This window comes from Apiospora phragmitis (assembly GCF_038363925.1).
Source record: "Apiospora phragmitis strain CBS 135458 chromosome Unknown utg000005l:1.0-4161743.0:1.0-4166827.0, whole genome shotgun sequence".
Taxonomy (NCBI): domain Eukaryota; kingdom Fungi; phylum Ascomycota; class Sordariomycetes; order Amphisphaeriales; family Apiosporaceae; genus Apiospora; species Apiospora phragmitis.
Genome location: NW_027117403.1, coordinates 2,379,211 through 2,400,813, shown reverse-complemented (window position 1 = coordinate 2,400,813; position 21,603 = coordinate 2,379,211). Strand labels below are relative to the sequence as shown.

Sequence of the window (21,603 nt, the reverse complement as noted above, 5' to 3'; positions counted from 1 at the left end):
GCTACTGTTGTCAAGGTTACCTATCGTGTTTACCCCTGACTCAAAGCAAGAAGACCGCATGGTAGACTGCACACCAAATGACACCAAGGCGACTGAGATTGTCTTGTCAGTTGAATTGAAGAGTCGCGGCTGTAGAGAAAAAAAAATACATAATTGATTTACGCTGTGAGTCTTAAGACTGACTCCATTAGAACACACCAGTAACCATATCAACCTTATAACTCTTGCCCATGGCCCTCCTATTCACACATACCCAATCCTCACCCAGTCAGAGCTATTGCGGACAGCATCCCTACATGGTAGCCTCAGGCTTTTTCTCGGCTGATTCTTCCTCAACTTGCGGGATTTCTGTCTCAGTTGCAGGCAATGAAAGTGGTACGTCCGGCATAACTTCCGCTGTAGCCTGAGCTGGAGCTTCAACCGGAGCCTCGACCGGAGCCTCGACCGGAGCCTCGACCGATGCCTCTACCGATGCCTTGACTGATGCATCAACCGGAGCGTCAACCGGAACTTCGACCAGAGCCTCAACTGGCGGCGCAGGCTCTGGTTGATTCGTTGGCGCAACCTCTGAGGTCACTGTGGGCTCCGCTTCCGCAGCAACCTCGGTCGACCGCTGCTCGCCACTCAGAACCTCCTTAGAGTCGCTATGATGGCGATCCAGCACGGCTTCGAGGCCACCTAGCAAGTCGGGGCTTGCGGGCTCAGTTCCTGTCTCTTGCGCCGTTGCCGGCGGATCCACAGTAAGATCCGATGACTGCGCAGGGTTGAGTGGTGGTAATGAGGTGACTGGCTCCTCAGCCGGAGTCTCTGGGGTAGGGTCAATGCGGTCCGAGACCTGCTGCTGGGCTTCAGCATCAGGCTGTGACTGCTCGGAAGTAGCTGCTGGTACCGGCTCTGCTGGAATCGTTTGCTCTGATACCGATGGGAGAGACCCAATGTCAAGCTGGGGTTTCTCGGGAGCTTGTGAAGCCTCGGGGGGGCTTTGGTGTTTGGGAGCTTCCTGTGGTTCTACAGATTTCTGCTCAGGAGCATGGTCGGTTGATGTTTCGTTGGGTGGTGTTAAATCGCTCTCGGCCACACGCGATATTTCCGCATTCGGCTCGATCTCGATCCCTTCCATTCCTGATGCTGCTGCTGGCATAACCTCGGACGTGGCTTCAGTCATGACTTCCGGTGCGGCTTCGGGTATGGCCTCAGCCACGGCTCCAAGAACAGTGTCAGAAACGCCCTCGGGCATAATCTCAGAGGCAGCTTCTAATGCAGCTTCCGGCGCAGGCTCGGGGACAGACTCAGGCGCGAGTTCCGGTAGAGCTTCTGGTGCAAGTTGTGGTAAGGCTTCCGCCACAGTTTCCGATACAACTTCCGATACAGCCTCTGCAGTCGCTTCTGCAGAAGCTTCAGGCTCAGCAGCAGTGTCCGTAAAAGTCATTGTGACATCCATCATATGTATATCGGCGGATGGTTGGGGTTCTGTGCTTGCACCCTGTTGGATACCAGGCTGCTCAGCTGGCACTACGGGCTGCTCTAGAGGTTGCTCTACTGATTCGACAGGAGCTGGCATTGGATCTGATTTCGTTTCCGTTGGCTGTGCTAGTGAAGGCTCGCCCTCGGTTGACGCCACCTCGGGTGGGCTCACACGAGGCGGTTGCACTGGGGCAGCCTCGGTAGGCGAGGGAATCGACAAGACATTCTTTAACGGACTACCTTCCAGACGGGAAGCCATCAGATGTGATTGGGGTGGCAGCGGCGGGATACCGGTGGCTGATAGCGACTTATCAGGCGCAGATATTTCCATGGCATCGGGATCGATGGGTGGTGCGGTGATAACTGGCGGTTCAACAGAGGGTGAGTTCTTCATGTCTTGGTCGGCGCTGCTCTCCTTATCGTGGGCTGCAGGCGTGCCATTTGCAGTATCCGGAGCCTCCCCTTCCTCATCGTCGCCACCATCTTCACCCTCCTCGCCGTCGTCGCTACCTTCATCATCATCATCCGCCTCGCCCATTTCCGTGTCTTGATTCTTGTGCTCATTGTGCTCGTCATTCGCTCCCTCCTTCTTAACGTTCTATAGAATCATTAGTTGCGCTGCACCAACAAAAAGCTCATATCTTGTGACTTACATCAGCTCCCGCATTTTCTGGTTTAGGGCCATCAGTAGGCGCCGCGCCAGGCAAGCCCGGAGGTTCCGGTCGCGTACTTGCAGGAAGCGGCAACTTCTTCTTGCGTCCCCTGCCAGGTCCCTTCGGTTTCCTCTTAGGAGGTGGAGGCCGTCGCTTGACTGGTGTCGGGGCCGCGGTGCCATCTGGACCCACGTTTGCGTTTGGCGCTGGAACTACCGTCGTGGAGATGATTTCGCCATCCACAGATTGCCCCTCGGCCAAGGTAACCTCTTGCGTATAGGGGTTGCCGGCAGCATCGACGCGACGAACAGTGGCCTTGGTCACCGTGGGGCCGGATGTAAGCCCTGCTGGTAGACTCGAAGACAATGTCACTGTATTCTTTCTCCTCTTGGCGAGGTGTGACACAGTTGATCCTTCGGCATTACGGGGAATCTGTTTCCACGCCCTGATCAGGAAACCCTTGGTACTCTGATCTTCGTCTTTCTTCTCCGTCTTCTCGGGAGCAGCATCGGCATCGGCATCCTCTTCCTCAACCGGCGCAGGTCGCTTGTATAATCTCCCAGACCTTGCGGCTCGGAGAAGTTCTTGAGTGTGTTGTGGCAGGAGCTGCGAGTCCTTGGGCATGCCATGGGGCAATTCAACGTCCCAGATATCGCTCTTCTGGGTGGTTTCGGCCGGCGGAGGGGGCGCGACGCTTACCCACTCTTGACGCCATTGTCGAACGGGTAGTCCTGCGAAGTGAAAAATCAGTACTGCAAGGGGCTTGGATATAGGCCGAACGCGCATACCTTCAAAGTCGTCGTGTTCGACGTATCCGGCTCGGTTGCCTCGTCGCGTCTGAGTGTTGCTCCGAAACTGCAAACACTTAGATTAATCCAAGCACTGCCCCAAGAATACAAATCGTCCTTACATTCGGCGCCATCAGGACCTTGTTTCCAATTGTTCAGTCATGTATAATTGGATGAGATATATCAAATACTGCCGTTGCGGAATATTGTCTGTCGCAAGTTGAAGCTACTGGAGGATAATAGCCTGGCAATCAAGTCGCGACTTTCCGCGGACAGTAAACGTAAGCGGGAATGGCCCGTGCACGATCTGCCCATATATCCACCCGTATATAAACCACGGCTTAGATCTCACTTCAGTTAACATCAGCGAATATATATCAATACATACTTGTATAAGATATTGCCGTCTATACCTAAGCAATCGTACGATGCTATCACATTAAAGGGTTAAGATACATGTAACTACCCACTTATAGACAACACCATATGGCATTGCATCCACTTTCGAATGAACAGGTAAAAAACCATCCCCCAATAATGTGCCACCATTCGATGCCGCTCGCCTTTACGGATGGCGGCGTTATCTGAGCTTCTCAAGATGCCACGTCGGGGCTCTCTAGCACTACGATGAGTGCTCCGCATACATGCAGGAATTGGTATTCCAAAAACGAAGATTACAGAGGAAAAAAAGGGGCAACTATTCAGCAAACAGAGTCAGACCTCACCAGACACTAGGAAATTAAATTCGACTTCTAAAGGACCTCTCTTTCTCTCCATTGACGTAATGCTGAATTTGGATGTTTATGTATGTACAAAGGGACAGTGCTGTCGCGTCGTCTAGTGCCGCATGCCAGGATACCAACTCACTCAACTACTCTGCCTTGAGAGTTTAGTAGCCGTCCTTGCCCCATTTGTTGTACTTGTCGTGCAGTCGCTGCGAAGTCTTGTCAGTAATCCGTGTTCTCACTACAACGGCAATCGAGACTCCGGAAGCAATGCAATAGCCCGAAGCTGGAACGGGACCTACCTTGGGGAGATTGACGTCGGGAACGACGACAACGTTGACGGCGCTAGGAGCGTCCCGGGGAGCATTGGCAGGGTCGCCGCCAGGGTGGTATTGGTATTTACCAGCCTCGGAACCAGTCTCCCAAGGCATGGCCTCCTTGGACATGTTGACGGGGGCCTCGGATGTGGACTTTGTGGGGGTTCGGCCTTCCCAAAAGCAGTTATATTAGTAGGCGTCCCCGTCAAATCAGTTGGGGATTAAGAATTCGCATGATGCATACCGAAGTAAAGACCGGCACCACCGAGAGCAGCGCACATGACACCGCCGAGAATCTGTTCCCACCAGTCAGCGAACATGTTCAAATTCCAAGCCGTCAATTGCCCTCGTTCGTGAGCTCGAAGGCGCTTGTGGGGGGAATCGTCCGGTCGGTCGGTCGGTGATTCTGTGATTATAACGGGATATGACGCACGTAGAGCTCGGGGTTGCGCTTCGTCTCGGCCTTCAGGTTCTGGTCAACCCCAGCCAGGCGGCGAGTGGTGGTAGAGAAAGCTCGTCGAGCGATCATGGAAGCCATGATGAAAGTTGTATAGTGGTCTCGTCTCGGGGTGGTTCGCGGCGGGTTGGGGCAGGTTTCGTCAAAGGAAGAGGTTAACTGAGGATGTCACAAAAGGACGGTGGTTCGATCATTTGCAACAAGCTATGGACCATTGGCCAATGGGCTTAGGTTTCTCGGCTGTATGTGGGGATCTCTGCTTCCTTCGTGGCTGACAAGACAGCTGCTTACCCGTAGGGCCGTCAGTTGTGGCTTTCAGTGGTGGGCTGTGGCTGTTCGACGCAATTCCCACCCAACACTCCAACCTTTTTGCCTTGTGGCTGGCACTGCCGCACTGGAAATGTTCGTCCAGTCTTCTGCTACCGCTGCTTAGTCCCTCCTACTAAAACGAAGGGGGTCTGTGTTGGAGTGCATTAACCTTAGATCGGAAAGGTCCATTCCATCCACCCATGCGCGTTTGCTGCATGTCGAAATTGAGCCCACCCGAAAAGACATTGGCCCCCTGATGCAAACCGCTGTCGCGGAGTGCCTTTGCTTGCTTCTGGCCTCGAGTTTCAAGTGTGTATCTCCCAGTCGATCGGGTGCTGGACGGTTGGTTGGGATTTCCGAATAATAATACTACATACCTAGCATTTCGTAACTACTTAATGTACTTATAGTCGTAGTCTTGCTTCGTACCTAAGGTGGTACAGATTGAGATGGACACTGCATCTACTCCCAGCGTATGTAGGTGCTAGATTCTGCGCATTGGCGAACCAAACCACCACCATGACAGCTGCCAATAAGACGCTCGTGCCCCTTAAAGTGATTTCTCGTCTCACTGCACCTTCCCTGCCAGCCTGCCTTTGCTTGACGCCCTGCCTTGCATCTCGTGCCGTGTCCATCCATCGCCAAATGAGCTGAAGAACAACCCGGATTTCTTCCCATCGTGGACTTGGTTCGCTCATGCACGCCTTTGCTTTTTTCTTCTATTCTCTCATTCCACTCCGTCCCATCTCATAGTTCTTAATCATCAGCCACCATCCCATCCGCTTCGGTGTGTACTACAGTACTACAGTGCTACTACTACCACCAGAGGATCCCGACACTCTTTTCTGCTGCGCAGAGCGAAACAGCCATCTCCGTCAACCACGTACGCTCTCTACGGCTTAACACGCCCCCAACCACCAATTTCAAACTCGGTCGCCAACAATCACCTCGAACCACCTAATACAAACCCGTCCCGTTCGCAACACGACACATTAATTCTCTCGCTTCGTGTCGCCCAAAACCACCTAGACCGAATCGAATGAAGCTCGGTCCCTTTTGATGAGTTGGCAGTTTCTACAAAAGGCGCCGCTACAAACGCTGCGACACAACACACTACGGACGGAATACCTGCTAGGACCTACTGTGTGACGCCTGAACACCCACGCAAGGCGGCATGCCAGTAGCCAGCAGCAAATGCTGTTGAATTCCCTGTGCTACTTGGCGAAGCTATACCTGAACTTCATTCTGCTGCAAATAACATCATGACATCAAACGAACCGCGCGAGCGGTCGGAATGGCCCCAAACCGGCGACGATCTTACTCCCATGCCGCGCTTTCCTGCGGGTCCTCCTAGCATCATCTCGTCCCGTATGACAGATATCGCATCGGAAGACGGCGATGAGCACGTTGCCGAGCAAGCGAGAGCTGCCTTGAGCCTAAATCGACGAAGCGGGATTGCGTCCGAGTCTCGACCTGATACTGCAAGAACCGGCAATTCCAAGGGAGGTTGGTCGCAATCAGGGCCACATCGCCTGGGTTATCAGAGAGGGAGTATCGGTAACGGTGCGATGATGGCATCTGGCGCCGGCGGTAGGCCGATGAGTTCCGCAAGCAGAAGTCATGTACCATCTTTAACTTCGCATGCTTTCTTTCATCCTATGAGCTCTTCCAGGCTGCAGGCACAGCGAGGGGGCGTCCCGATCCTCAACGACCACCAACCAGCAGCCACGTCTGACCAACTACCAAACTACTGCTGAGAATCGAACTAGCGTAGTACAACAACACGAAGTAACGGCAAACCCCACGAGACTCAGCCAGCTGTCTCGCCAAATTACGAACGACGAAGAGGGGCACCATCAACTACCTCCTTCAAGGGGGACTGATGCAACGGAGGGCGAAACTTACGATAGGGTAACTGCAAACACCAGCCCTACTCAGGATCACTATCCCGCTGCTAGTCTCAGCGAGAGTGTACGCCCTTTACAGCGGAAAAAGGCTGAGAATTTGAATCTTAGCCTGGATGTCGACAAAAGCCAGGGTTATAAGAACGGTGCGAACCTGCCAACACCAGGGAAGTCGCCACGGTCTTTCCGGTCAGGCTTCATGTTGCCTAACAAGGGGGATACTCCTAGCATACCACCCAACCGTAGTATGCCGGGTGCGGAGAAGCTCTCGTCTGGTGGGTCGTCGCCTCAGCTGACTCCCTTACCTGCTGCAGAGCGGGCTACCAAGCCGTCTACAAAGGTGAGGCATCCGAGGGTTGGTCGAAATCATGAATATTTCGAAGGAAACACGGTGTTCGCATTGGGTGGCCGGCTACAAAATACCCATCATCGGCCCATCAACATCGCTACAGGCTCGCTCGTCGTGATCCCCGCCGTCCTGTTCTTCATCTTCTCTGCCCCCTGGCTGTGGAACAACGTATCACCGGCAATCCCTCTTGTCTTCGCCTATATTTTCTACATCAGCATGTCGTCCTTCGTACATGCGTCAGCTTCAGACCCAGGAGTAAGTATACTGAACCCCAGCAGTAGTTTCAAGGGACATGGAACTGACAACGTAACCTAGATATTGCCGCGCAACGTGCACCGGTTCCCTCCCCCGGCTGAGGATGAAGACCCACTACGCCTGGCTCCTCCCATGAACGACTGGACTTTGATTAAGTCGGCTGAGTCCAGTACCGCAGCCATGGAGGTGCCTACTAAGTACTGCAAGACTTGCAATATCTGGCGGCCGCCACGTACCCATCACTGCCGCTTATGCGACAACTGTGTCGAAACCCAGGACCACCACTGCGTTTGGCTTAACAACTGTGTTGGCCGTCGCAACTATCGTTACTTTTTTACTTTTGTTACCGCCACTACGTTTCTTGGAGTTTACCTTATCGGGGCGTCGCTCGCCCACGTTCTAGTTTATGCTTCCCAAGAGAACGTATCTGTTGGAACAGCCATCGACGACTTCCGAGTGCCCTTCGCCATGTTTATCTATGGAATCATCGCAACGTTGTACCCAGCAGCTCTCATGGGCTATCACTTGTTCCTTATGGCCAGGGGCGAGACGACGCGAGAGTTCCTCAACTCTCACAAGTTCCTGAAGAAAGATCGGTACAGGGCTTTTACCCAGGGCAGTGCTTGGAAAAATTGGGCTGTAGTCCTTTGCCGGCCTCGTCCGCCCACCTATTATCGGTTCAAGAATCGGCACGAAGAGGGAGATCAGCGACTCGGACAGCGAAAGACCAGTGGCAACACCAATGCCAGAGTCCAAGGTCAAGATATGGAGATGCAAAACGTCAAACCTCTGTCGTCTTCCGGATTCGAAGGCCCAACCTCTCTTCGCAGCCATGCTGAGCCATCTTGATGACCATGGTTTTGGTTTATATTTATCAGTCCCTCGTTTGGACCCCACCTCTCCGCGGTTAACACGAAACGTGTATATGTTCTTATTGTGTAATGTTTTCAACCTATACCCCCTTTGCCTTTTCCATTCGACTGTGTACACCATACCATGAGTTTACTTGCCATGCTTCAGACAGACAGGCGTTTGATGGAGAGTAGATACAAAACCTCAAAAATTAGATTAGAGGTGGATATGTAAGAGCATGCAAGCGTCATATACGCAGAAAGTATCTAAGATGACAATAATACCATGAATGAATCCCATCTTGCAGGCATGAAGGAGTACCGGTGACTTCTGAAGCGACTAATGGTAACTGGGTAGCATACCTACTCTGATCCTGGCTTGATCATCCCGAACAATATGCAGAGCCCCACAAACCCCAGCATCCATCAGGTAGCGTCCCATACAGCCGGGCATTTCTTCCACATATCATGATGGGCCTTTGCATGCTTGGTCCTCTTAGGCTCAATGCGGGGAAGCCTGTACCTGGCCCTGAGGCCGCTATGCAAATCGTCGCTAAAGATCGGATATTGTTTCCGGACGAATAGTTGCAATGTTCCTTGCGTAGTGTGCTGCAGTAGTTGCGACTTTGGCGGTATAAGGCCTCGCTCGGGGAGGACTATATAGCAAGAAGATGTCCCCCCTTCCGCGAGAAATAGTCTTCTCACCTATCTAAAGAAGTAGGCTTTATTACTCATAACCGGCAAACGGGAAACGCTCAGGAAAGATCACCAGCATGCGGGCTACGTCTGTTGCTGCCCCTATGGCGCTGCTACTGAGCAGCAGTCGTGCTTATACACTACCTTCGCTGGTACCGACGGGCCCTTTTTTCCAGGATCTCGGGAACGAGACATGGGTCATTGGTAATGAGATCTGGAACATGACTCAGGGACGTCAGTACGGCGTTGAGCTGTACTACAAAGACCACGACTGTGTCGGTGATGCTGTAGGTCACTATGTCAACCACAGTAAGTTCGTCCGCCCGCCCGCACTCAGTTTGTCATGATATGCAATGGAACCCACAGCAACCATGTATGAACAATGATTGCTCTTCGTGATCCTGACCTGCGAGTCATCCATAGACGGCGCGCAGAGTGACCTGAATTGGACCTCGGCGTCCATCCACCACGAGGGCACCTACCAGGGCGCGACCTACCTCGACGTCCAGTTCGCGGCGCGCGAGGGCGACATGCACTGGGTCATCTTCGCCGGGCTCGCGGGCGCGTACCAGTACTTCGTCAACCGCGACCTGCCGGTGCTGGGCGAGTTCCGCACGCTGTGGCGGCTGGACAACACGACCTTCACGCACGGCAAGACGGATCTCCGGGACGAGGCGCTGCCGCCCCTGAGCGACTATCTGCCCGAGAACAAGGTCCAGGACGAGACGTGGCGGACGCCCGGAGCTGGCGGTGGTGGCGGCGGCGGATACATCACCAAGTACGACCTGACGAGCTGGGTCCGGACCCAGACGTACTACGGCGTCTACGGCGAGCGGTTTGGCAGCTGGTACATCAACGCCGGCAAGGACTACTACAATGGGAACCATCTCAAGCAGGAGCTCATGGTGAGGACTGCAGGCCTGTTTGATCTGGGAACGAGAGACTCCTACTAATGTACCCATGTAGATTCACCGCGAGTCGAAAACCGGCGACGCCGTTCAGCTCAGCATGATCCACGGCACCCACTTCCAGGTCTCGGCCGTCGACGAGTTTCCCGAGGGTAAGATGTGGGGCCCCTGGCTCTGGTATCTCAACGACGGGTCGCGAGAGGATGCGGCGCAGCGGGCGCAGGCCGAGTTTGCAGCGTGGCCGTACGCCTGGTTCGAGGACGAGGCGTACCACCAGCGCGGCTCCGTCCAGGGCCAGCTCCTGCTGTCGGACGGGCGCCCGGCCGCCCACGCCGCCATGTTCCTGGGCGACAACAACCAGTCCAAGACGGCGCTGGACATGTGCTCGGACTACTATTACACGGGCTACACGGACGCGGAGGGCCGGTTCGAGTTCCAGCACGTCCGCGCCGCCGCCTACGGGCTGCAGGTCTGGTCCAACGGCAGCGAGATGGCCGACGTGACGACGGAGTTCCTGCGGAAGGACGTCGTGGTCGTGGCGGGGGAGACGACGGAGCTCGCGACGATGGCGTGGCCGGTCTCGAACAAGACCAGGATCTTCCAGGTGGGCGACTTCGACCGCACCAGCTACGGCTTCGCGCACGGCGGCGCGCCGTACGAGCACGGCCTTGTCGAGAAGTGCCCGGCCGACCTGCGCTTCACCGTCGGCACCTCGCAGACGGAGGACTGGTGTTTCGGGCAGTCCAAGCTGGGGAGCTGGGTCATCTCGTTCTCCCTGGACCAGTCACCCGCGCCATGCCAGAGGGAAGGGAGAAGTAACGAAGAAGCCACGCTCATCATGTCCCTGGCGGGCTACTCGACGGGGGCCAGCTCCCGGGTGTGGGCGAATGACGTGGTCATCGGGAACCTGACGAGCGGGGCCGCGCCGGGCCTGCTGAACGACCCGTCCCTCTACCGCGCGGGCACGACGGCGGGCGAGTGGCGCTACTTTGAGTTCCCGTTTGACGCGGGGACGGTGCTGAGACCGGGAGACAACGAGATCCGGTTCGAGGTCACGAATAATACGACATGGCGGGGGTTCATGTGGGATAGTGTTGTACTTGAGTAGTAGATCATTTGATGCGCTTGATACATCGTCCGTTTTGTGTTTGCATTCTTGCAAGATACCTACGTACATATCTATGTATTTTAGTCGCAACCTTTGTCCAGTCCCATCGACGGGGGCGACGGGTACCTGAGGTCATGTTAAGTTAGCCGGAACTCAACTTCATTGCGTCAGAAGCTGCCGCCGGTGGCTCCACAGTAAAATCCCAAGGTCCAAACTCCAGTGGCTGCTGTGCTTTGAGCCTCGGAAATAACCGCTCCGCCAGAGCTAGGAAACATTCCAGTCCAATTGAGTGACTTGAAGCTCTCTGCGCCTCCAAAAAAAGCAGCATCACCAAAACCCCAGCGAAATAGACGTAGAGTGTCTTTCTCCCCGGCCGGCCCAGACAACCCCCAATTGACGACCGCACACACATCATGGGTGCGAGCTCTTCCAAGGCCGCCGATGGCCAGTCTTCTGCATATGTCTGGAAAGCGTCCGTCTTCCCCCCAATGGCCCGAACAAGTTGCGCAACCTGTACTAACCCATGTATGCAGCTCCGGTCCCGTAGGTGTATCACAGGATGTCGTCGAGCGTCTTCAAGGCAACAGCGAGGTACGAACCACTCCGTTACTTTGTGCCCTCCACCCGGGCAATTAAACAACAACCTTCTTCGGGTCCCAATTTCTACATCCCCGTCCATACCCCAGCCAAGGACATTGGGACCAAGCCTACAAGATACAGACGCACTCGTTCTTATGGCAGCCTGAGTAACTAACCCATTGAGCCTTTCCGACCCCGCAGAGCGACGTCTCCCGCGCCCAGTCCCTCGAGCTCGCTGTACAAGCCCGCGTGGCCGAGGAGCTGAAGAAGCTGGAAAAGTCCGAGAGCGCCGCCCTCAAGGCGGCGTACGAGAAAGCCACCACGGCGGCCGACGACGGCGACGGCCAGCAGCAGGACGGCGGCAAGAATCGCCACACCGTGTCCAAGGAGGTCGAGGCCCTGCGCGCGCGGCTGGACAAGCGGAAACAGCTGCGCGTCCTGCCCGACAGCGTCGAGCGCGCGCGCACGGGGGTCCTCGAGTGCCTGCGCGACAACGACCGCCGCCCGCTCAACTGCTGGCAGGAGGTCGAGAACTTCCGGGAGCAGGTGCGCCAGCTGGAGAAGGAGTGGGTCGACCGGGTCGTGCGATGAAGAAGCCGGCCGGCAGTGATGAGTTTTATTATTACGAGACGGGGTGATTGGGGGCAAAAGAGAGGTTGGTGGAAGGCGAGGCGAGGGGAATCATCAAACGAAAGCAGAGCAGGGTGGGTGATGGATGGTACGATGCTACGATACTAGCAACCCCCCTTGATTAATCCGGGCCTTCCTGTAAAAATATCTTATAGAGAGAAAGAGGTGGGCTCAGGAGAATGGAGCCCATCTCGGCTGCTACATATTTCATTGTAAGTGTGTGTGAGTTTGTGTTGATTATATCCAAGAGAAGAGCCGGGCATTCGTTGTATCAATTTCATGTGAAAGCTGTATTCAGATTCAAGTCTACGTCACCATCGTCTCCTACTACTGTGTTTTCCAGGGGCTGGCCGTGACTCTGCTGCTGGTTCTGCAGCGCAGCCTTCCTCTTCAACCCTTCGGCCTTCTTTTCTCTCACGCCTCGCCTCGGCATCCTCCCATACTGACCCATCTCCTTTCAACCTTGGGCCAGATGCCGGGGGAGCAGCCACGGCCTCCAGCACGGCGCTCCGGAACCGCTGGATCCGCCGCGTGTTCTCCGCGAACCGCTCGTTGCCGATATCCACCAGCGTCCGCAGGTACGCAGGCGTCACGGTGCACTGAACTCTATCGCCCTCTTTCATTCCCACCAGAGACTCGAAGGTCAGCCCCATACAGCGGATCGCCACCATCGGCGTGGGCGTCGTCTCTGACCCCGCTGATGCTGTTGTGGTCAAGTTGATTGCGCCGCTCTCGCGGAATCCGGCTTGGAGACCGCAGCGTAGGAGGAGCTGGGCATGCGCTGGCGATGCGGCGAGGACGTGCAGGATCTAATGCCGGGTTAGCGAATCCTTTCATTCCTATGAGAATGCGGTATGAAACGAATGCCATCAGAGTGACAACCGTAGGAAACCAGCTGTGTTTGTAGGTTGACAAGGAGATAAAGTCCATATACAACAGCTTCCGCACTAATGCTATCATCTGCTGGGTTCTACGGGTGTTTACTTACCATGGGTTCGAATTTGAAGTGGATGAGTCTCGCGCAAGCCATTGAGGAAGAAGTGTCTTCTTTCAACGCTGATCCCTCGCTCTCTACCTCTTCGGGGCTGTTCTTCAGTCCAAGGACCTCCTTCAGATCCATCTGGTCGCCATTTGCCTCCGTGATGACCACCGGGTCATGAGACACAAAGAGCCAGTTCCCACCGCCGCCCTTGCCCCCTATCGCCGCCAAGGTCGTCCCGGCCGGCCTCGCCGCCGGCGCTGTTGCTGCCGCCTCCCCGTCATCGCCATCTCTCCTGGCAGCCTCCTCGCGGGCTTTCATCGCGTCGTCGTCGTCTTCGGCATCAGCATCATCAGCTTTCTGGGCTTTCTGCTTCTTGACCCCCTCGACGAAGACGCTCACCCGCCCCCCGCAACTGCTGGTGGTGACGAACCCGTCCAGCCCGTTGAGCTCGTCGATCAGGTCCCGGATGCCCGCGTCCACGGTGCCCTTGGGCGACGCGTCCGTGTACTCGGCGTCGGGCACCGCGAGCTGGGCCAGGATCTTGCGCTTGCGGGCCGCGAAGTCGTCGCCGATGATAGACCCCGCCATTTTCCCTCTTGACTAACGCAAAACTTTTGTTGATTTGGATGACTGTACGTGGCGGTACAGAATAGCCTTTGCCAGAACTTTCCTTCGCCCTTAAATCATATTACGATAGCAAGGCCTTTCTTGAAATAATTATTACAGATTGTTGGCGGGTTTACAAGATGAAAATGTGAATGGGGGAACGACTAGTTGACCGAGCCCCACTACTCGAACTTACATGCACTCGATATTCGGCAGAGCTCCTCGTGAAGGATCAGGGCAACAGGGGAATAACACTCTACGTATGGCCGTACAGAAAGATATTATAACGGACTCGGACCAGTCATCATGACCCTGTTTATTCAACTATCGCACTGTTACAAAAATGCTGAAAGCTCCCTCCTATTCAACTTATCGCACTGTCACAAAAATGCTGAAAGTTCCTCCTGTTCAACTATCGCACCGTCACAGAGATGCCGAAAGCTTCTTCCTCTATACACCACTCACTGATCCGCCAGTTACATCGACAGGCTGAAATCGAAATCTCGCATGGCAGCATCAATGTCGACGCTAAAATCCCAGTCGCCCATCTCGAAGTACTCATTGCTGAAGCCGTCATAACCAGCACCGTAAGTGGCCGGTTCATTGTAGATTGCTACATTGTACGCAGCAACATTGGCGGAATCATCGTAGGCGACGTTAGCAAGGTCCTGGTTGGTTCCCTCGGCTGCTTCGCCAATACTATTGCTGGTGCCAGTGCTGGCTGGATGACCGACGGGGGCCTCTGCGGCCATGGCTTGGTCGAAGAAGGTCTCACTCGATCCTGTTGATGCCATTTGGTCCAATATCGGGTTGATCGGCTCAGGCTCGACATCTCCAAACGAGGTTTTATTCCACGAGGGAGACGGCGGGAGTTCGTAGGAGGACTGAGAGGTGGCATGGTCTTGCTGCTTCTTCGAGGGACCCTTGCCCTTGCTCGGCGTGTCGTTCTCCTTCTCGCACTTCTGCTTGGGGGTGTACTTGTAGTTGGGATACATGATACTGTGCTGGGCGGCGGCCTCTTCTTGACAGGCCCTCCAGACATCCTTCTCCTCCTCAGGTAGGTTGCGCCACTGCAGACCAATGATCTGAGCTGTTCATGGATCAGTAAGCTTTGTTCAAGTCCCTATGGGTATGTGTGCAGGTTCAAATACGTACAGATCTGGGCATTCTTCACGCCAGGGTTCTGGGCGGTGACTTCTGCGTGCACATGCTTGCGGTACAGCATGAAAGAGTTCGCAGGGCGAGGGCCACCAGATGCGTAGGCCTTCTTACGATACTTCGACCCGGTATCAACGAAGCCACCATCACTGTGACCATCGTCATCCTCGCCTCGATATCCAGTGCTACCATTGGCAGACTCGGGCATCTAGCCTTGGCCATGCGTCATGGTAGGAGGCGTGTGTGGGTTGTTGTTCTTGGCGGGTGTTCTAATCTTCTTCTTCATCGGGGACAGCTCAAGCTTCCGTTTCTTCGGCGAGCCATCTTGATTGTTGGGACTGTCGTAGCCGTTGGTCGACTTCTGGGGAGAGAGCGATAGATGGTGAAGCGACTGTTGCATAACCTGCTGGACAGCCTGTTGAACAGACTGCTGGATCATCTGCTGTACAGTCTCAGGGTCGAGAGACTGCTTCTGGGCGGTCTGTTGCGTTCCAGCTCCTGAAGCCTGCACAGCTCCTCCGTGTGCAACAAAAACAGGCAATTCGCCTTGGTGGCGAGGGGCGCAAATGCTCATCCGCTCAGTGCTAAGGGCAATGCTAGGAGCAAGGAAGACACGTCCATGACTTCCAGAGTCAGAGAGGTAAAGAGCTTCGCAGCTATATCTTGCTCTGGAAAGAAGAAAACAAATTAGGTTAGCATTATATGAAATTACAAGACTGGGTGGATGAGGCGGCATCATCACTCACTCCATCTTCAGCTTGAAGAAATCTCGCATGACCGGGCTCCAAGATTCATAAACACCAGGGCCAAGGGCGATGACCTGACTGAACAGGCTGAGCTGTAGCTCCAGTGAATCCCAGATGGACTGGATTCGTCTCAGATCATCCTGCTGCTGTCCAGCAGCAGCAGTAGCAGGTTGGTTCCAATGGTCAGCCATTGTTGGTTCCAGTGGACTGATGTTGATGGTATCAAGTGCGTAGAATGAACAGTAGAAAGGACGTGGAGGCAACAAATACAACAGCAATTGATGAGATCAAAACCGAGATGAACTCAGGGTGGTGGTGATGGGATGAGATGGAAACTTGAGGTGTGAAGTGTGCAATTAGTTTAACTGAAGGGTGGAAAAATCAGTTGAACTGAAAAGATGTTTGAGAGGTGTCGGTCAAGTGAGTAAGTGATGTGTTAGTGAAATGAAGAAGTGTTTTCAGACAGCTAAGAGCAGCTGAAGCTTGGGGACTGCAATGTGTGGAGGATTGTCAATAGGACAATCAGCATCTTCGGCAATAGGGAATCCAGCCTCGGATGAGCAGGAAGGGCAGTTGTGCAGTTGATACCTAAAGTAGGTTGTAAGTCGATGGTGATTGTCCTTGGGTTGTTGTTTTGAAGTACCCCCTTGAGTTAGCGCTACCTACTTAACCACCCTCGCCGCGTCGTCCCCCATCAAGACACATTACTTGACTTATCCCACAGCTTGAGTAGTTGCTGTCATCCTTCCTGACTCCAGAAAGCCATCGTAACCTAAACTGCGATGATGGATGCCACTGAGAAGGAGCACTTGCTGGCGCTGGTTGCAAGCATCACCATAGAACATGGCCTTGATACGGATGATATGCTGTCGCTTGCTGATGATATATCCAATGGCAGGAGGGAAACCTCATATCCTATGTCTGGTAAGTTTCCATATCATATCGCAACATCTACTTGAGCACATTGGCACTCAACTAACTGGCGCCAGCTTTTGAGGACCTCATCCGCTTCATGTCAGATATTGACGAGCAGATCCCCGAGTGGATTGCCATGACCAAAGATGTTCCGTTCTCGGACCGTCAGTTGGACATTGTTCTCTTATTGATCGAGACACGTTTTTGGCATGGCTTTCTCACGAAGCACATCAGTAGCTTCTGGCACTGGAAAGTCGTCTTCGGCTCCGCCTGGCCAGTCCATTGCCAAGCTGTGAGCGAAGAACGTATTACAGGTTTCCTACCGCTCATGGAGAAGACGACTAACAAGCTGGTACCATGGGTCGATATCATCTCAAGACACTATGGTGAAGACTTTGGTCCGGGCTACGAGGTACTGCGCCGTGCGTACTTCCCTGCAGGCATTGAAGATGTTCGCGTAGGGTTCCACAAGCACTACGAGGAAACAAAGAGCGCATGGCATCATCTAGAGAAGAGGTCTCGCTTGATGGAGAAGTACGTTGGTACGAACAGCTCCCTCCTGGAAGCAAGCAGAGATCTTCTTCGTGAGACAGCGGCTCTCCTTAACCCCCTGTTGAAGATTGCCAAGATCTGGGGCAAGAACACCCGGGCACAGAAGGAATGGCAGCAGCTTCCCGGCAACTCATGTGGCTTGACCTATGGCTGGAGAACCCGGGTTGATATTAGCAGCAATAACTACGAGCTTTGCCTGCCAGAGGACGATGGAAATTGCCCGTGGCGCAGCTACTGCGGCCACCAGACTCCGATTCGTATGGAGAAGGGCAGTGCGTGGCGTGACTTCCTCTGCAACCAACGACAGCCGGACTTGACCACCACCCGTCGCTACACCGTGGAGGATAGCACTGAAGAGCCCGATGAGCAGGATGGCCCTCTTGAGATCATTTTGCCTCAGGCCGTGTACCCTATCTGGTGCAAGCACTATGACAAGTATGGAGTAGCTCTGCTCAAAGTCAAAAAGGTAAGTGGAAATCAACCCAAAAACCAAGTTCGCTGGCCTTCTATACTGACTGGCGGCATGTTAGTTTCGAGTTGTCAAGGACAACAGTGTATCTGAGGTGAGTCTTCTCGGAAACTTCTCCTGAGGGTCGCTGACAAGAGCAGATGCATTCAAAGGAGATCTCCTTGGAAACTGGTGAGGACTATTGGAAGACACGGGTCATCAAGGTTTGTGGCTTCCACACAGTGATAAAAGATGCATTACTCACAGATCTCGCCACGACTAGATTCGCGGTACCCATGCTGGCTACCAGATATACGACCAAAAGCTCCTGGTAAGTGTAGGGTGGCCTCCTTGGACATACTTGAACAACAACAGGCTGACAGCTCGACAGAAGGGAAGACCTCGGTTCGACGCAGTACATAATCTACGACTTGATTACTTCAATGCTGCGCTAAAGGATCTGCTGTCAAAACGTCACGTCAAGGATAGCCGATCTGACCAGGCCTGCGCCGTGCTGGAGGGTGTTGATGAAATCTAGACCTGACTGGCATCAGCGATCTCCTTCACCAGGGCTCATACAGTTGTTTGTTAGCTAGCAAAGGGTTGGAGGTGTGAGTCGGATGGATGCTGGAATTTCAGGGGTCGCTTTGGGCTGCTTCTGGGCCGATACCACGTGACACGTTGCCCTGGGACTGTCTTGCCACATAGAGTCTGCCGAGGGAACGTAGCTATGTATGTATCAAGCGTATGGGCTGTATGAAGCCTGCAAGAAGTAGAGCCCACCAGTAATAATACATGAAAAGATTACAAGGATAACGTTCTTGCAGTGGTGTTCTCGTGGTAGGTCTAGTAGGAGGCCGTATGGGGGGCCATACCGTGCGTACCCCATGACTGCCTAGGAACGAGCCAACAATTTGCTAACAGACAATGCACTGTGCTATTGGCTTCAACGCCTAATGGTGGTGAGGAGGAAAGACCGAGTCTTGGTGACCATGTTAAGGTGCTGTCCATAGTGCATTTTATTTCTTTAGATGGGATCATTCATAAAAGAGATATTTCGATACGCCAGTAAAGTCATGGGAGTTGCTATTCAGTTAAGCGAAATGTGTGTAGATATGTGCTTTAATCTCAATGGCAACGGTTACTCACGTGATAGTCTATGCATTTAAGGAAGCATATTACCATCTCGCGTTAAGGAAGAACGCGCTTTGTGCATCAGTTTAAAGCAACTACATACCATCTAACCTCAACCAGATGGCGATTGCACAATCCCGACTGTTGTTTTTTTGTTCTGATAATTCAGAGACTTTTTGCCTTGTGTAGCAGCGGTGAACAGTTTAGTCTTCATCGTGGAGGCTGAAGCAGACGTATGCAACAGCAATTGGTCAAGTGTGCCAATCGTTGACCTACTATTTGCACTACTACCCTTGTAGGCGCAAGTGGCTGTTGTTCATGAACATGCGGATGGAACATGTCATGTTAAACTCCTGTTACTTACCAGCCACCTCGGAGTTCTGCTTGCCATTTGCTGCAGAAAGTCAACAAGATGTCGCGGTTTCTAACGCCGGCCAAAATAGGTCTTCTTGCTCTGATTGAGCTGCACATCGACAAGGCAGTCCCCACATCTTCTATCGTCGATGTGCTCTCCTTTATCACTTCACACTTGATCGACCGCGAGATCTCAGGTCAGCCCGCCAATGGAGCAAGTCGGTGGGAAAAAGCCGAGCGTACGGTCAGCCTGGTCATCTCTATTGCGGATTTTGAAAAAGTCCTGAGCCCCCACACAGCGGCCTCAGGAATGCCTGGTCGCAGCCTGTGGTATGTTTTCCTCGACAAGCTATGGAAGATCAATTCGCTGGATGCCCTCCATGAGTTCTTCGAGCGGCGGTCTGAGCTGCTGGTCAAGACCAAAGAGGAACTCCGGCGCAATACGGAACTAGGAGTCACACCCCCAGCCCGGAGGTCATACTACTTTCTCGAAACTCCCCATTCGGGGCATTCATACGGAGAGCACAGCTAGAGTTCACAAGGCTTCGGTTCCATGATGCTCTCGACCTGTGGAAGGACTTCGTCAAGTACCGCCAAACCACGGCCGCTTTTTACCGGAAAAAAACCCCTAGTTTCCAGCGACTGAGTTTCGACAATGTACTCCTAGAAGGCGAAATGACGTGGGGATGTGATGTGGAAGCCGTTGCTTCTGTTGCTTATGGCGATATGCTCCGGGACGACCCAAGCTCTACATTGCCTGTCAGCACCGATGACATAGAAAAACTTCTGGAGTTCCAGATTGAGCAGATGCAAAGTAAGATATGATCTAGGGTGTGCTGTAGTTGGTTACTAATACGTTTAGAATATGGCAATCGTATCCCCCAGGAGATATATCGCCAATTCCACGACTTACTAAACGACAGTTACATGGTGCCGAGTTTGTCGCATTACCTTAGGTTGGTCTTCATGCATATTCTACACCTCAGGATACCGACTAAGATCTTCTCTAGTTACCTAGATGCTTGGCGGGCAGGGGATTATTCGACATCCTTTGACTATTTGCATAAATACTTCGATTACACAATGCAACATCGGGATCGACTATTCTACCAGTACGCCTTGATGAATCTTGCTGTCCTGCAGGCAGACTTCGGGTGTCACAAGGAGGCTGTATCCGCTATGCTCGAGACGGTCTCTACAGCCCGCGAGAACCGAGACATTACCTGCTTGAACTTTGCATTGAATTGGCTCTTCCACTTTGGCCGGGCACATCCCGAGGTAACTCGAGAGCTCGAGTCGAACAGCATGTTAGGTACAGGAAAGGAGTCATTGGCATTCCTTAGAAGCAAAGCAAAGGAGACGGGCATGTGGACGCTTTGGAGCTCAGCACTCGTGAGCGAGGCGAAGATGACACTGTCTAATGGCGAGAGCATTGCCACGGCTCTTGAGCATATGGTCCGCAGCTCTCAAATCCTAATCGAAAGGAACATGAAAAGCTCAATGGGAAACCAACTCGCCCTTAGTATTGCGCTATGGGACAGACTCGGGATCTCCTATCTATCGTCAACCACTTGCGAGATCTTCCTCCGATGCCATGCAAGGCATACGATCTTCGACGACGAGCTGAAAGTGACTTGCCGCCAAGCCTCCATGCTTGCACTGAAGGGCAAATATGATGAAGCTTTGGAAAAGTTGGAGAAGATGAACACCAATTCCCTTAGGGCCTGGAAGGCCAATCAGTACTGGCACAAATTCAGGGTATCATCAAACTTCGCCGCGACCTGCATCGTAATAACCTAGATGGAGCAGAGCGCCTACTTTCTCAGCTCTTGCAATCAAAAGACGAAGATCTCGAGCCGGATTTAGCTTTCGTTATTGATAGCTTGCACATCGAGTGTCTTATCCGACGGGGCAACCTCGAAGAAGCTTTCGCCAAAGTCGAGGGTCTGGTTTCCGAATTGCGAGACGAGCACAAGGATATCGCCCTCCGGGTACGACTTTTGCTCATAAAAGCCGAACTCCTAGACCGCTGTGGCCGCCCGCAGAAGGGCTTCACCATAGCCATCCGAGCCGCCAATGTTGCATGGCGCGCCCGCCTGATCCCGTACCTCTGGCCGGCCATCGGAGCAGTCGCCAATATAATCAATTCGCTGGGCGACTTTGAGCCAGCTATCCAGCTTCTGATGGCGGTCCTACCCCGAAGCCTCGAGTGCGAGAATTCGGCCATGACGGCCAAGCTATACTCGTTCCTTGGCGATGCATACATGGGGATGGCAGGCACAATGCCAGCCAAGTCCCACAAGAGGAGGGAATACATGACGAAGGCGTCCGAAGCGATTGAGAAGGCATTCAATCACTACTCCAGCATGGAGGATATCAACAAGCAGTGTGAAATGATGGCTAAGAGAGCCACTATTATGAAGATCTCTGGTGAGAACCAGCTGGCGAATGACCTTGCCGCGGCATACTTGGTCCTCAGAAGAGATGCCGCGCTTTTGAAAGATTGAGGGAGATTTGAGATATATTATTACGCAAGAAGCTCATGTGAACTATCCTGTCAACTGCACGGTAGCGTACAGGGCCCGAGAGCCTCCCGTCTTATCGATGTACTTCTTGTGATGGACATGTTGCAGACGATATTATGAATACATGGTACCCAGTACCAGATATGTTTTAGCCGCAGTTTTACACCCTTTGAATTGGTGTATACATCCT

General features: G+C 53.4%; 9 protein-coding genes across 9 annotated transcripts; 5 read left to right on the top strand and 4 right to left on the bottom strand.

Annotated features, from left to right (window-relative positions):
- Window positions 1-292: 292 nt before the first annotated feature.
- On the bottom strand, window positions 293-3,039 carry PG994_004753 (uncharacterized protein; the record flags this gene model as incomplete). Its single annotated transcript, XM_066856162.1, has 4 exons — window positions 293-2,062; window positions 2,118-2,848; window positions 2,906-2,972; window positions 3,028-3,039. The coding sequence occupies 4 exons, from the start codon at window positions 3,037-3,039 to the stop codon at window positions 293-295; spliced, it is 2,580 nt and encodes an 859-aa protein (XP_066718329.1).
- A 755-nt stretch (window positions 3,040-3,794) lies between these two features.
- PG994_004752 (uncharacterized protein) lies at window positions 3,795-4,485 on the bottom strand (the record flags this gene model as incomplete). Its single annotated transcript, XM_066856161.1, has 4 exons — window positions 3,795-3,839; window positions 3,933-4,117; window positions 4,192-4,243; window positions 4,381-4,485. 4 exons carry the CDS (start codon window positions 4,483-4,485, stop codon window positions 3,795-3,797), a joined length of 387 nt encoding a protein of 128 aa, XP_066718328.1.
- A 1,490-nt stretch (window positions 4,486-5,975) lies between these two features.
- On the top strand, window positions 5,976-8,070 carry PG994_004751 (palmitoyltransferase ERF2; the record flags this gene model as incomplete). Its single annotated transcript, XM_066856160.1, has 3 exons — window positions 5,976-6,303; window positions 6,386-7,221; window positions 7,282-8,070. The coding sequence occupies 3 exons, from the start codon at window positions 5,976-5,978 to the stop codon at window positions 8,068-8,070; spliced, it is 1,953 nt and encodes a 650-aa protein (XP_066718327.1).
- A 775-nt stretch (window positions 8,071-8,845) lies between these two features.
- PG994_004750 (uncharacterized protein) lies at window positions 8,846-10,784 on the top strand (the record flags this gene model as incomplete). Its single annotated transcript, XM_066856159.1, has 3 exons — window positions 8,846-9,077; window positions 9,192-9,673; window positions 9,735-10,784. The coding sequence occupies 3 exons, from the start codon at window positions 8,846-8,848 to the stop codon at window positions 10,782-10,784; spliced, it is 1,764 nt and encodes a 587-aa protein (XP_066718326.1).
- Window positions 10,785-11,197: 413 nt separating this feature from the next.
- Window positions 11,198-11,954, top strand: PG994_004749 (uncharacterized protein; the record flags this gene model as incomplete). Its single annotated transcript, XM_066856158.1, has 3 exons — window positions 11,198-11,256; window positions 11,318-11,375; window positions 11,565-11,954. 3 exons carry the CDS (start codon window positions 11,198-11,200, stop codon window positions 11,952-11,954), a joined length of 507 nt encoding a protein of 168 aa, XP_066718325.1.
- A 350-nt stretch (window positions 11,955-12,304) lies between these two features.
- On the bottom strand, window positions 12,305-13,563 carry PG994_004748 (methyltransferase TYW3-domain-containing protein; the record flags this gene model as incomplete). The annotated part of the gene is made up of 2 exons (XM_066856157.1): window positions 12,305-12,802; window positions 12,982-13,563. 2 exons carry the CDS (start codon window positions 13,561-13,563, stop codon window positions 12,305-12,307), a joined length of 1,080 nt encoding a protein of 359 aa, XP_066718324.1.
- Window positions 13,564-14,057: 494 nt separating this feature from the next.
- Window positions 14,058-15,676, bottom strand: PG994_004747 (uncharacterized protein; the record flags this gene model as incomplete). Its single annotated transcript, XM_066856156.1, has 4 exons — window positions 14,058-14,671; window positions 14,737-14,947; window positions 15,143-15,407; window positions 15,486-15,676. 4 exons carry the CDS (start codon window positions 15,674-15,676, stop codon window positions 14,058-14,060), a joined length of 1,281 nt encoding a protein of 426 aa, XP_066718323.1.
- A 594-nt stretch (window positions 15,677-16,270) lies between these two features.
- Window positions 16,271-17,938, top strand: PG994_004746 (uncharacterized protein; the record flags this gene model as incomplete). Its single annotated transcript, XM_066856155.1, has 6 exons — window positions 16,271-16,409; window positions 16,475-17,418; window positions 17,483-17,515; window positions 17,562-17,624; window positions 17,684-17,731; window positions 17,792-17,938. The coding sequence occupies 6 exons, from the start codon at window positions 16,271-16,273 to the stop codon at window positions 17,936-17,938; spliced, it is 1,374 nt and encodes a 457-aa protein (XP_066718322.1).
- A 1,008-nt stretch (window positions 17,939-18,946) lies between these two features.
- On the top strand, window positions 18,947-21,395 carry PG994_004745 (uncharacterized protein; the record flags this gene model as incomplete). Its single annotated transcript, XM_066856154.1, has 5 exons — window positions 18,947-19,362; window positions 19,431-19,702; window positions 19,751-19,844; window positions 19,899-20,646; window positions 20,700-21,395. The coding sequence occupies 5 exons, from the start codon at window positions 18,947-18,949 to the stop codon at window positions 21,393-21,395; spliced, it is 2,226 nt and encodes a 741-aa protein (XP_066718321.1).
- Window positions 21,396-21,603: the final 208 nt, after the last annotated feature.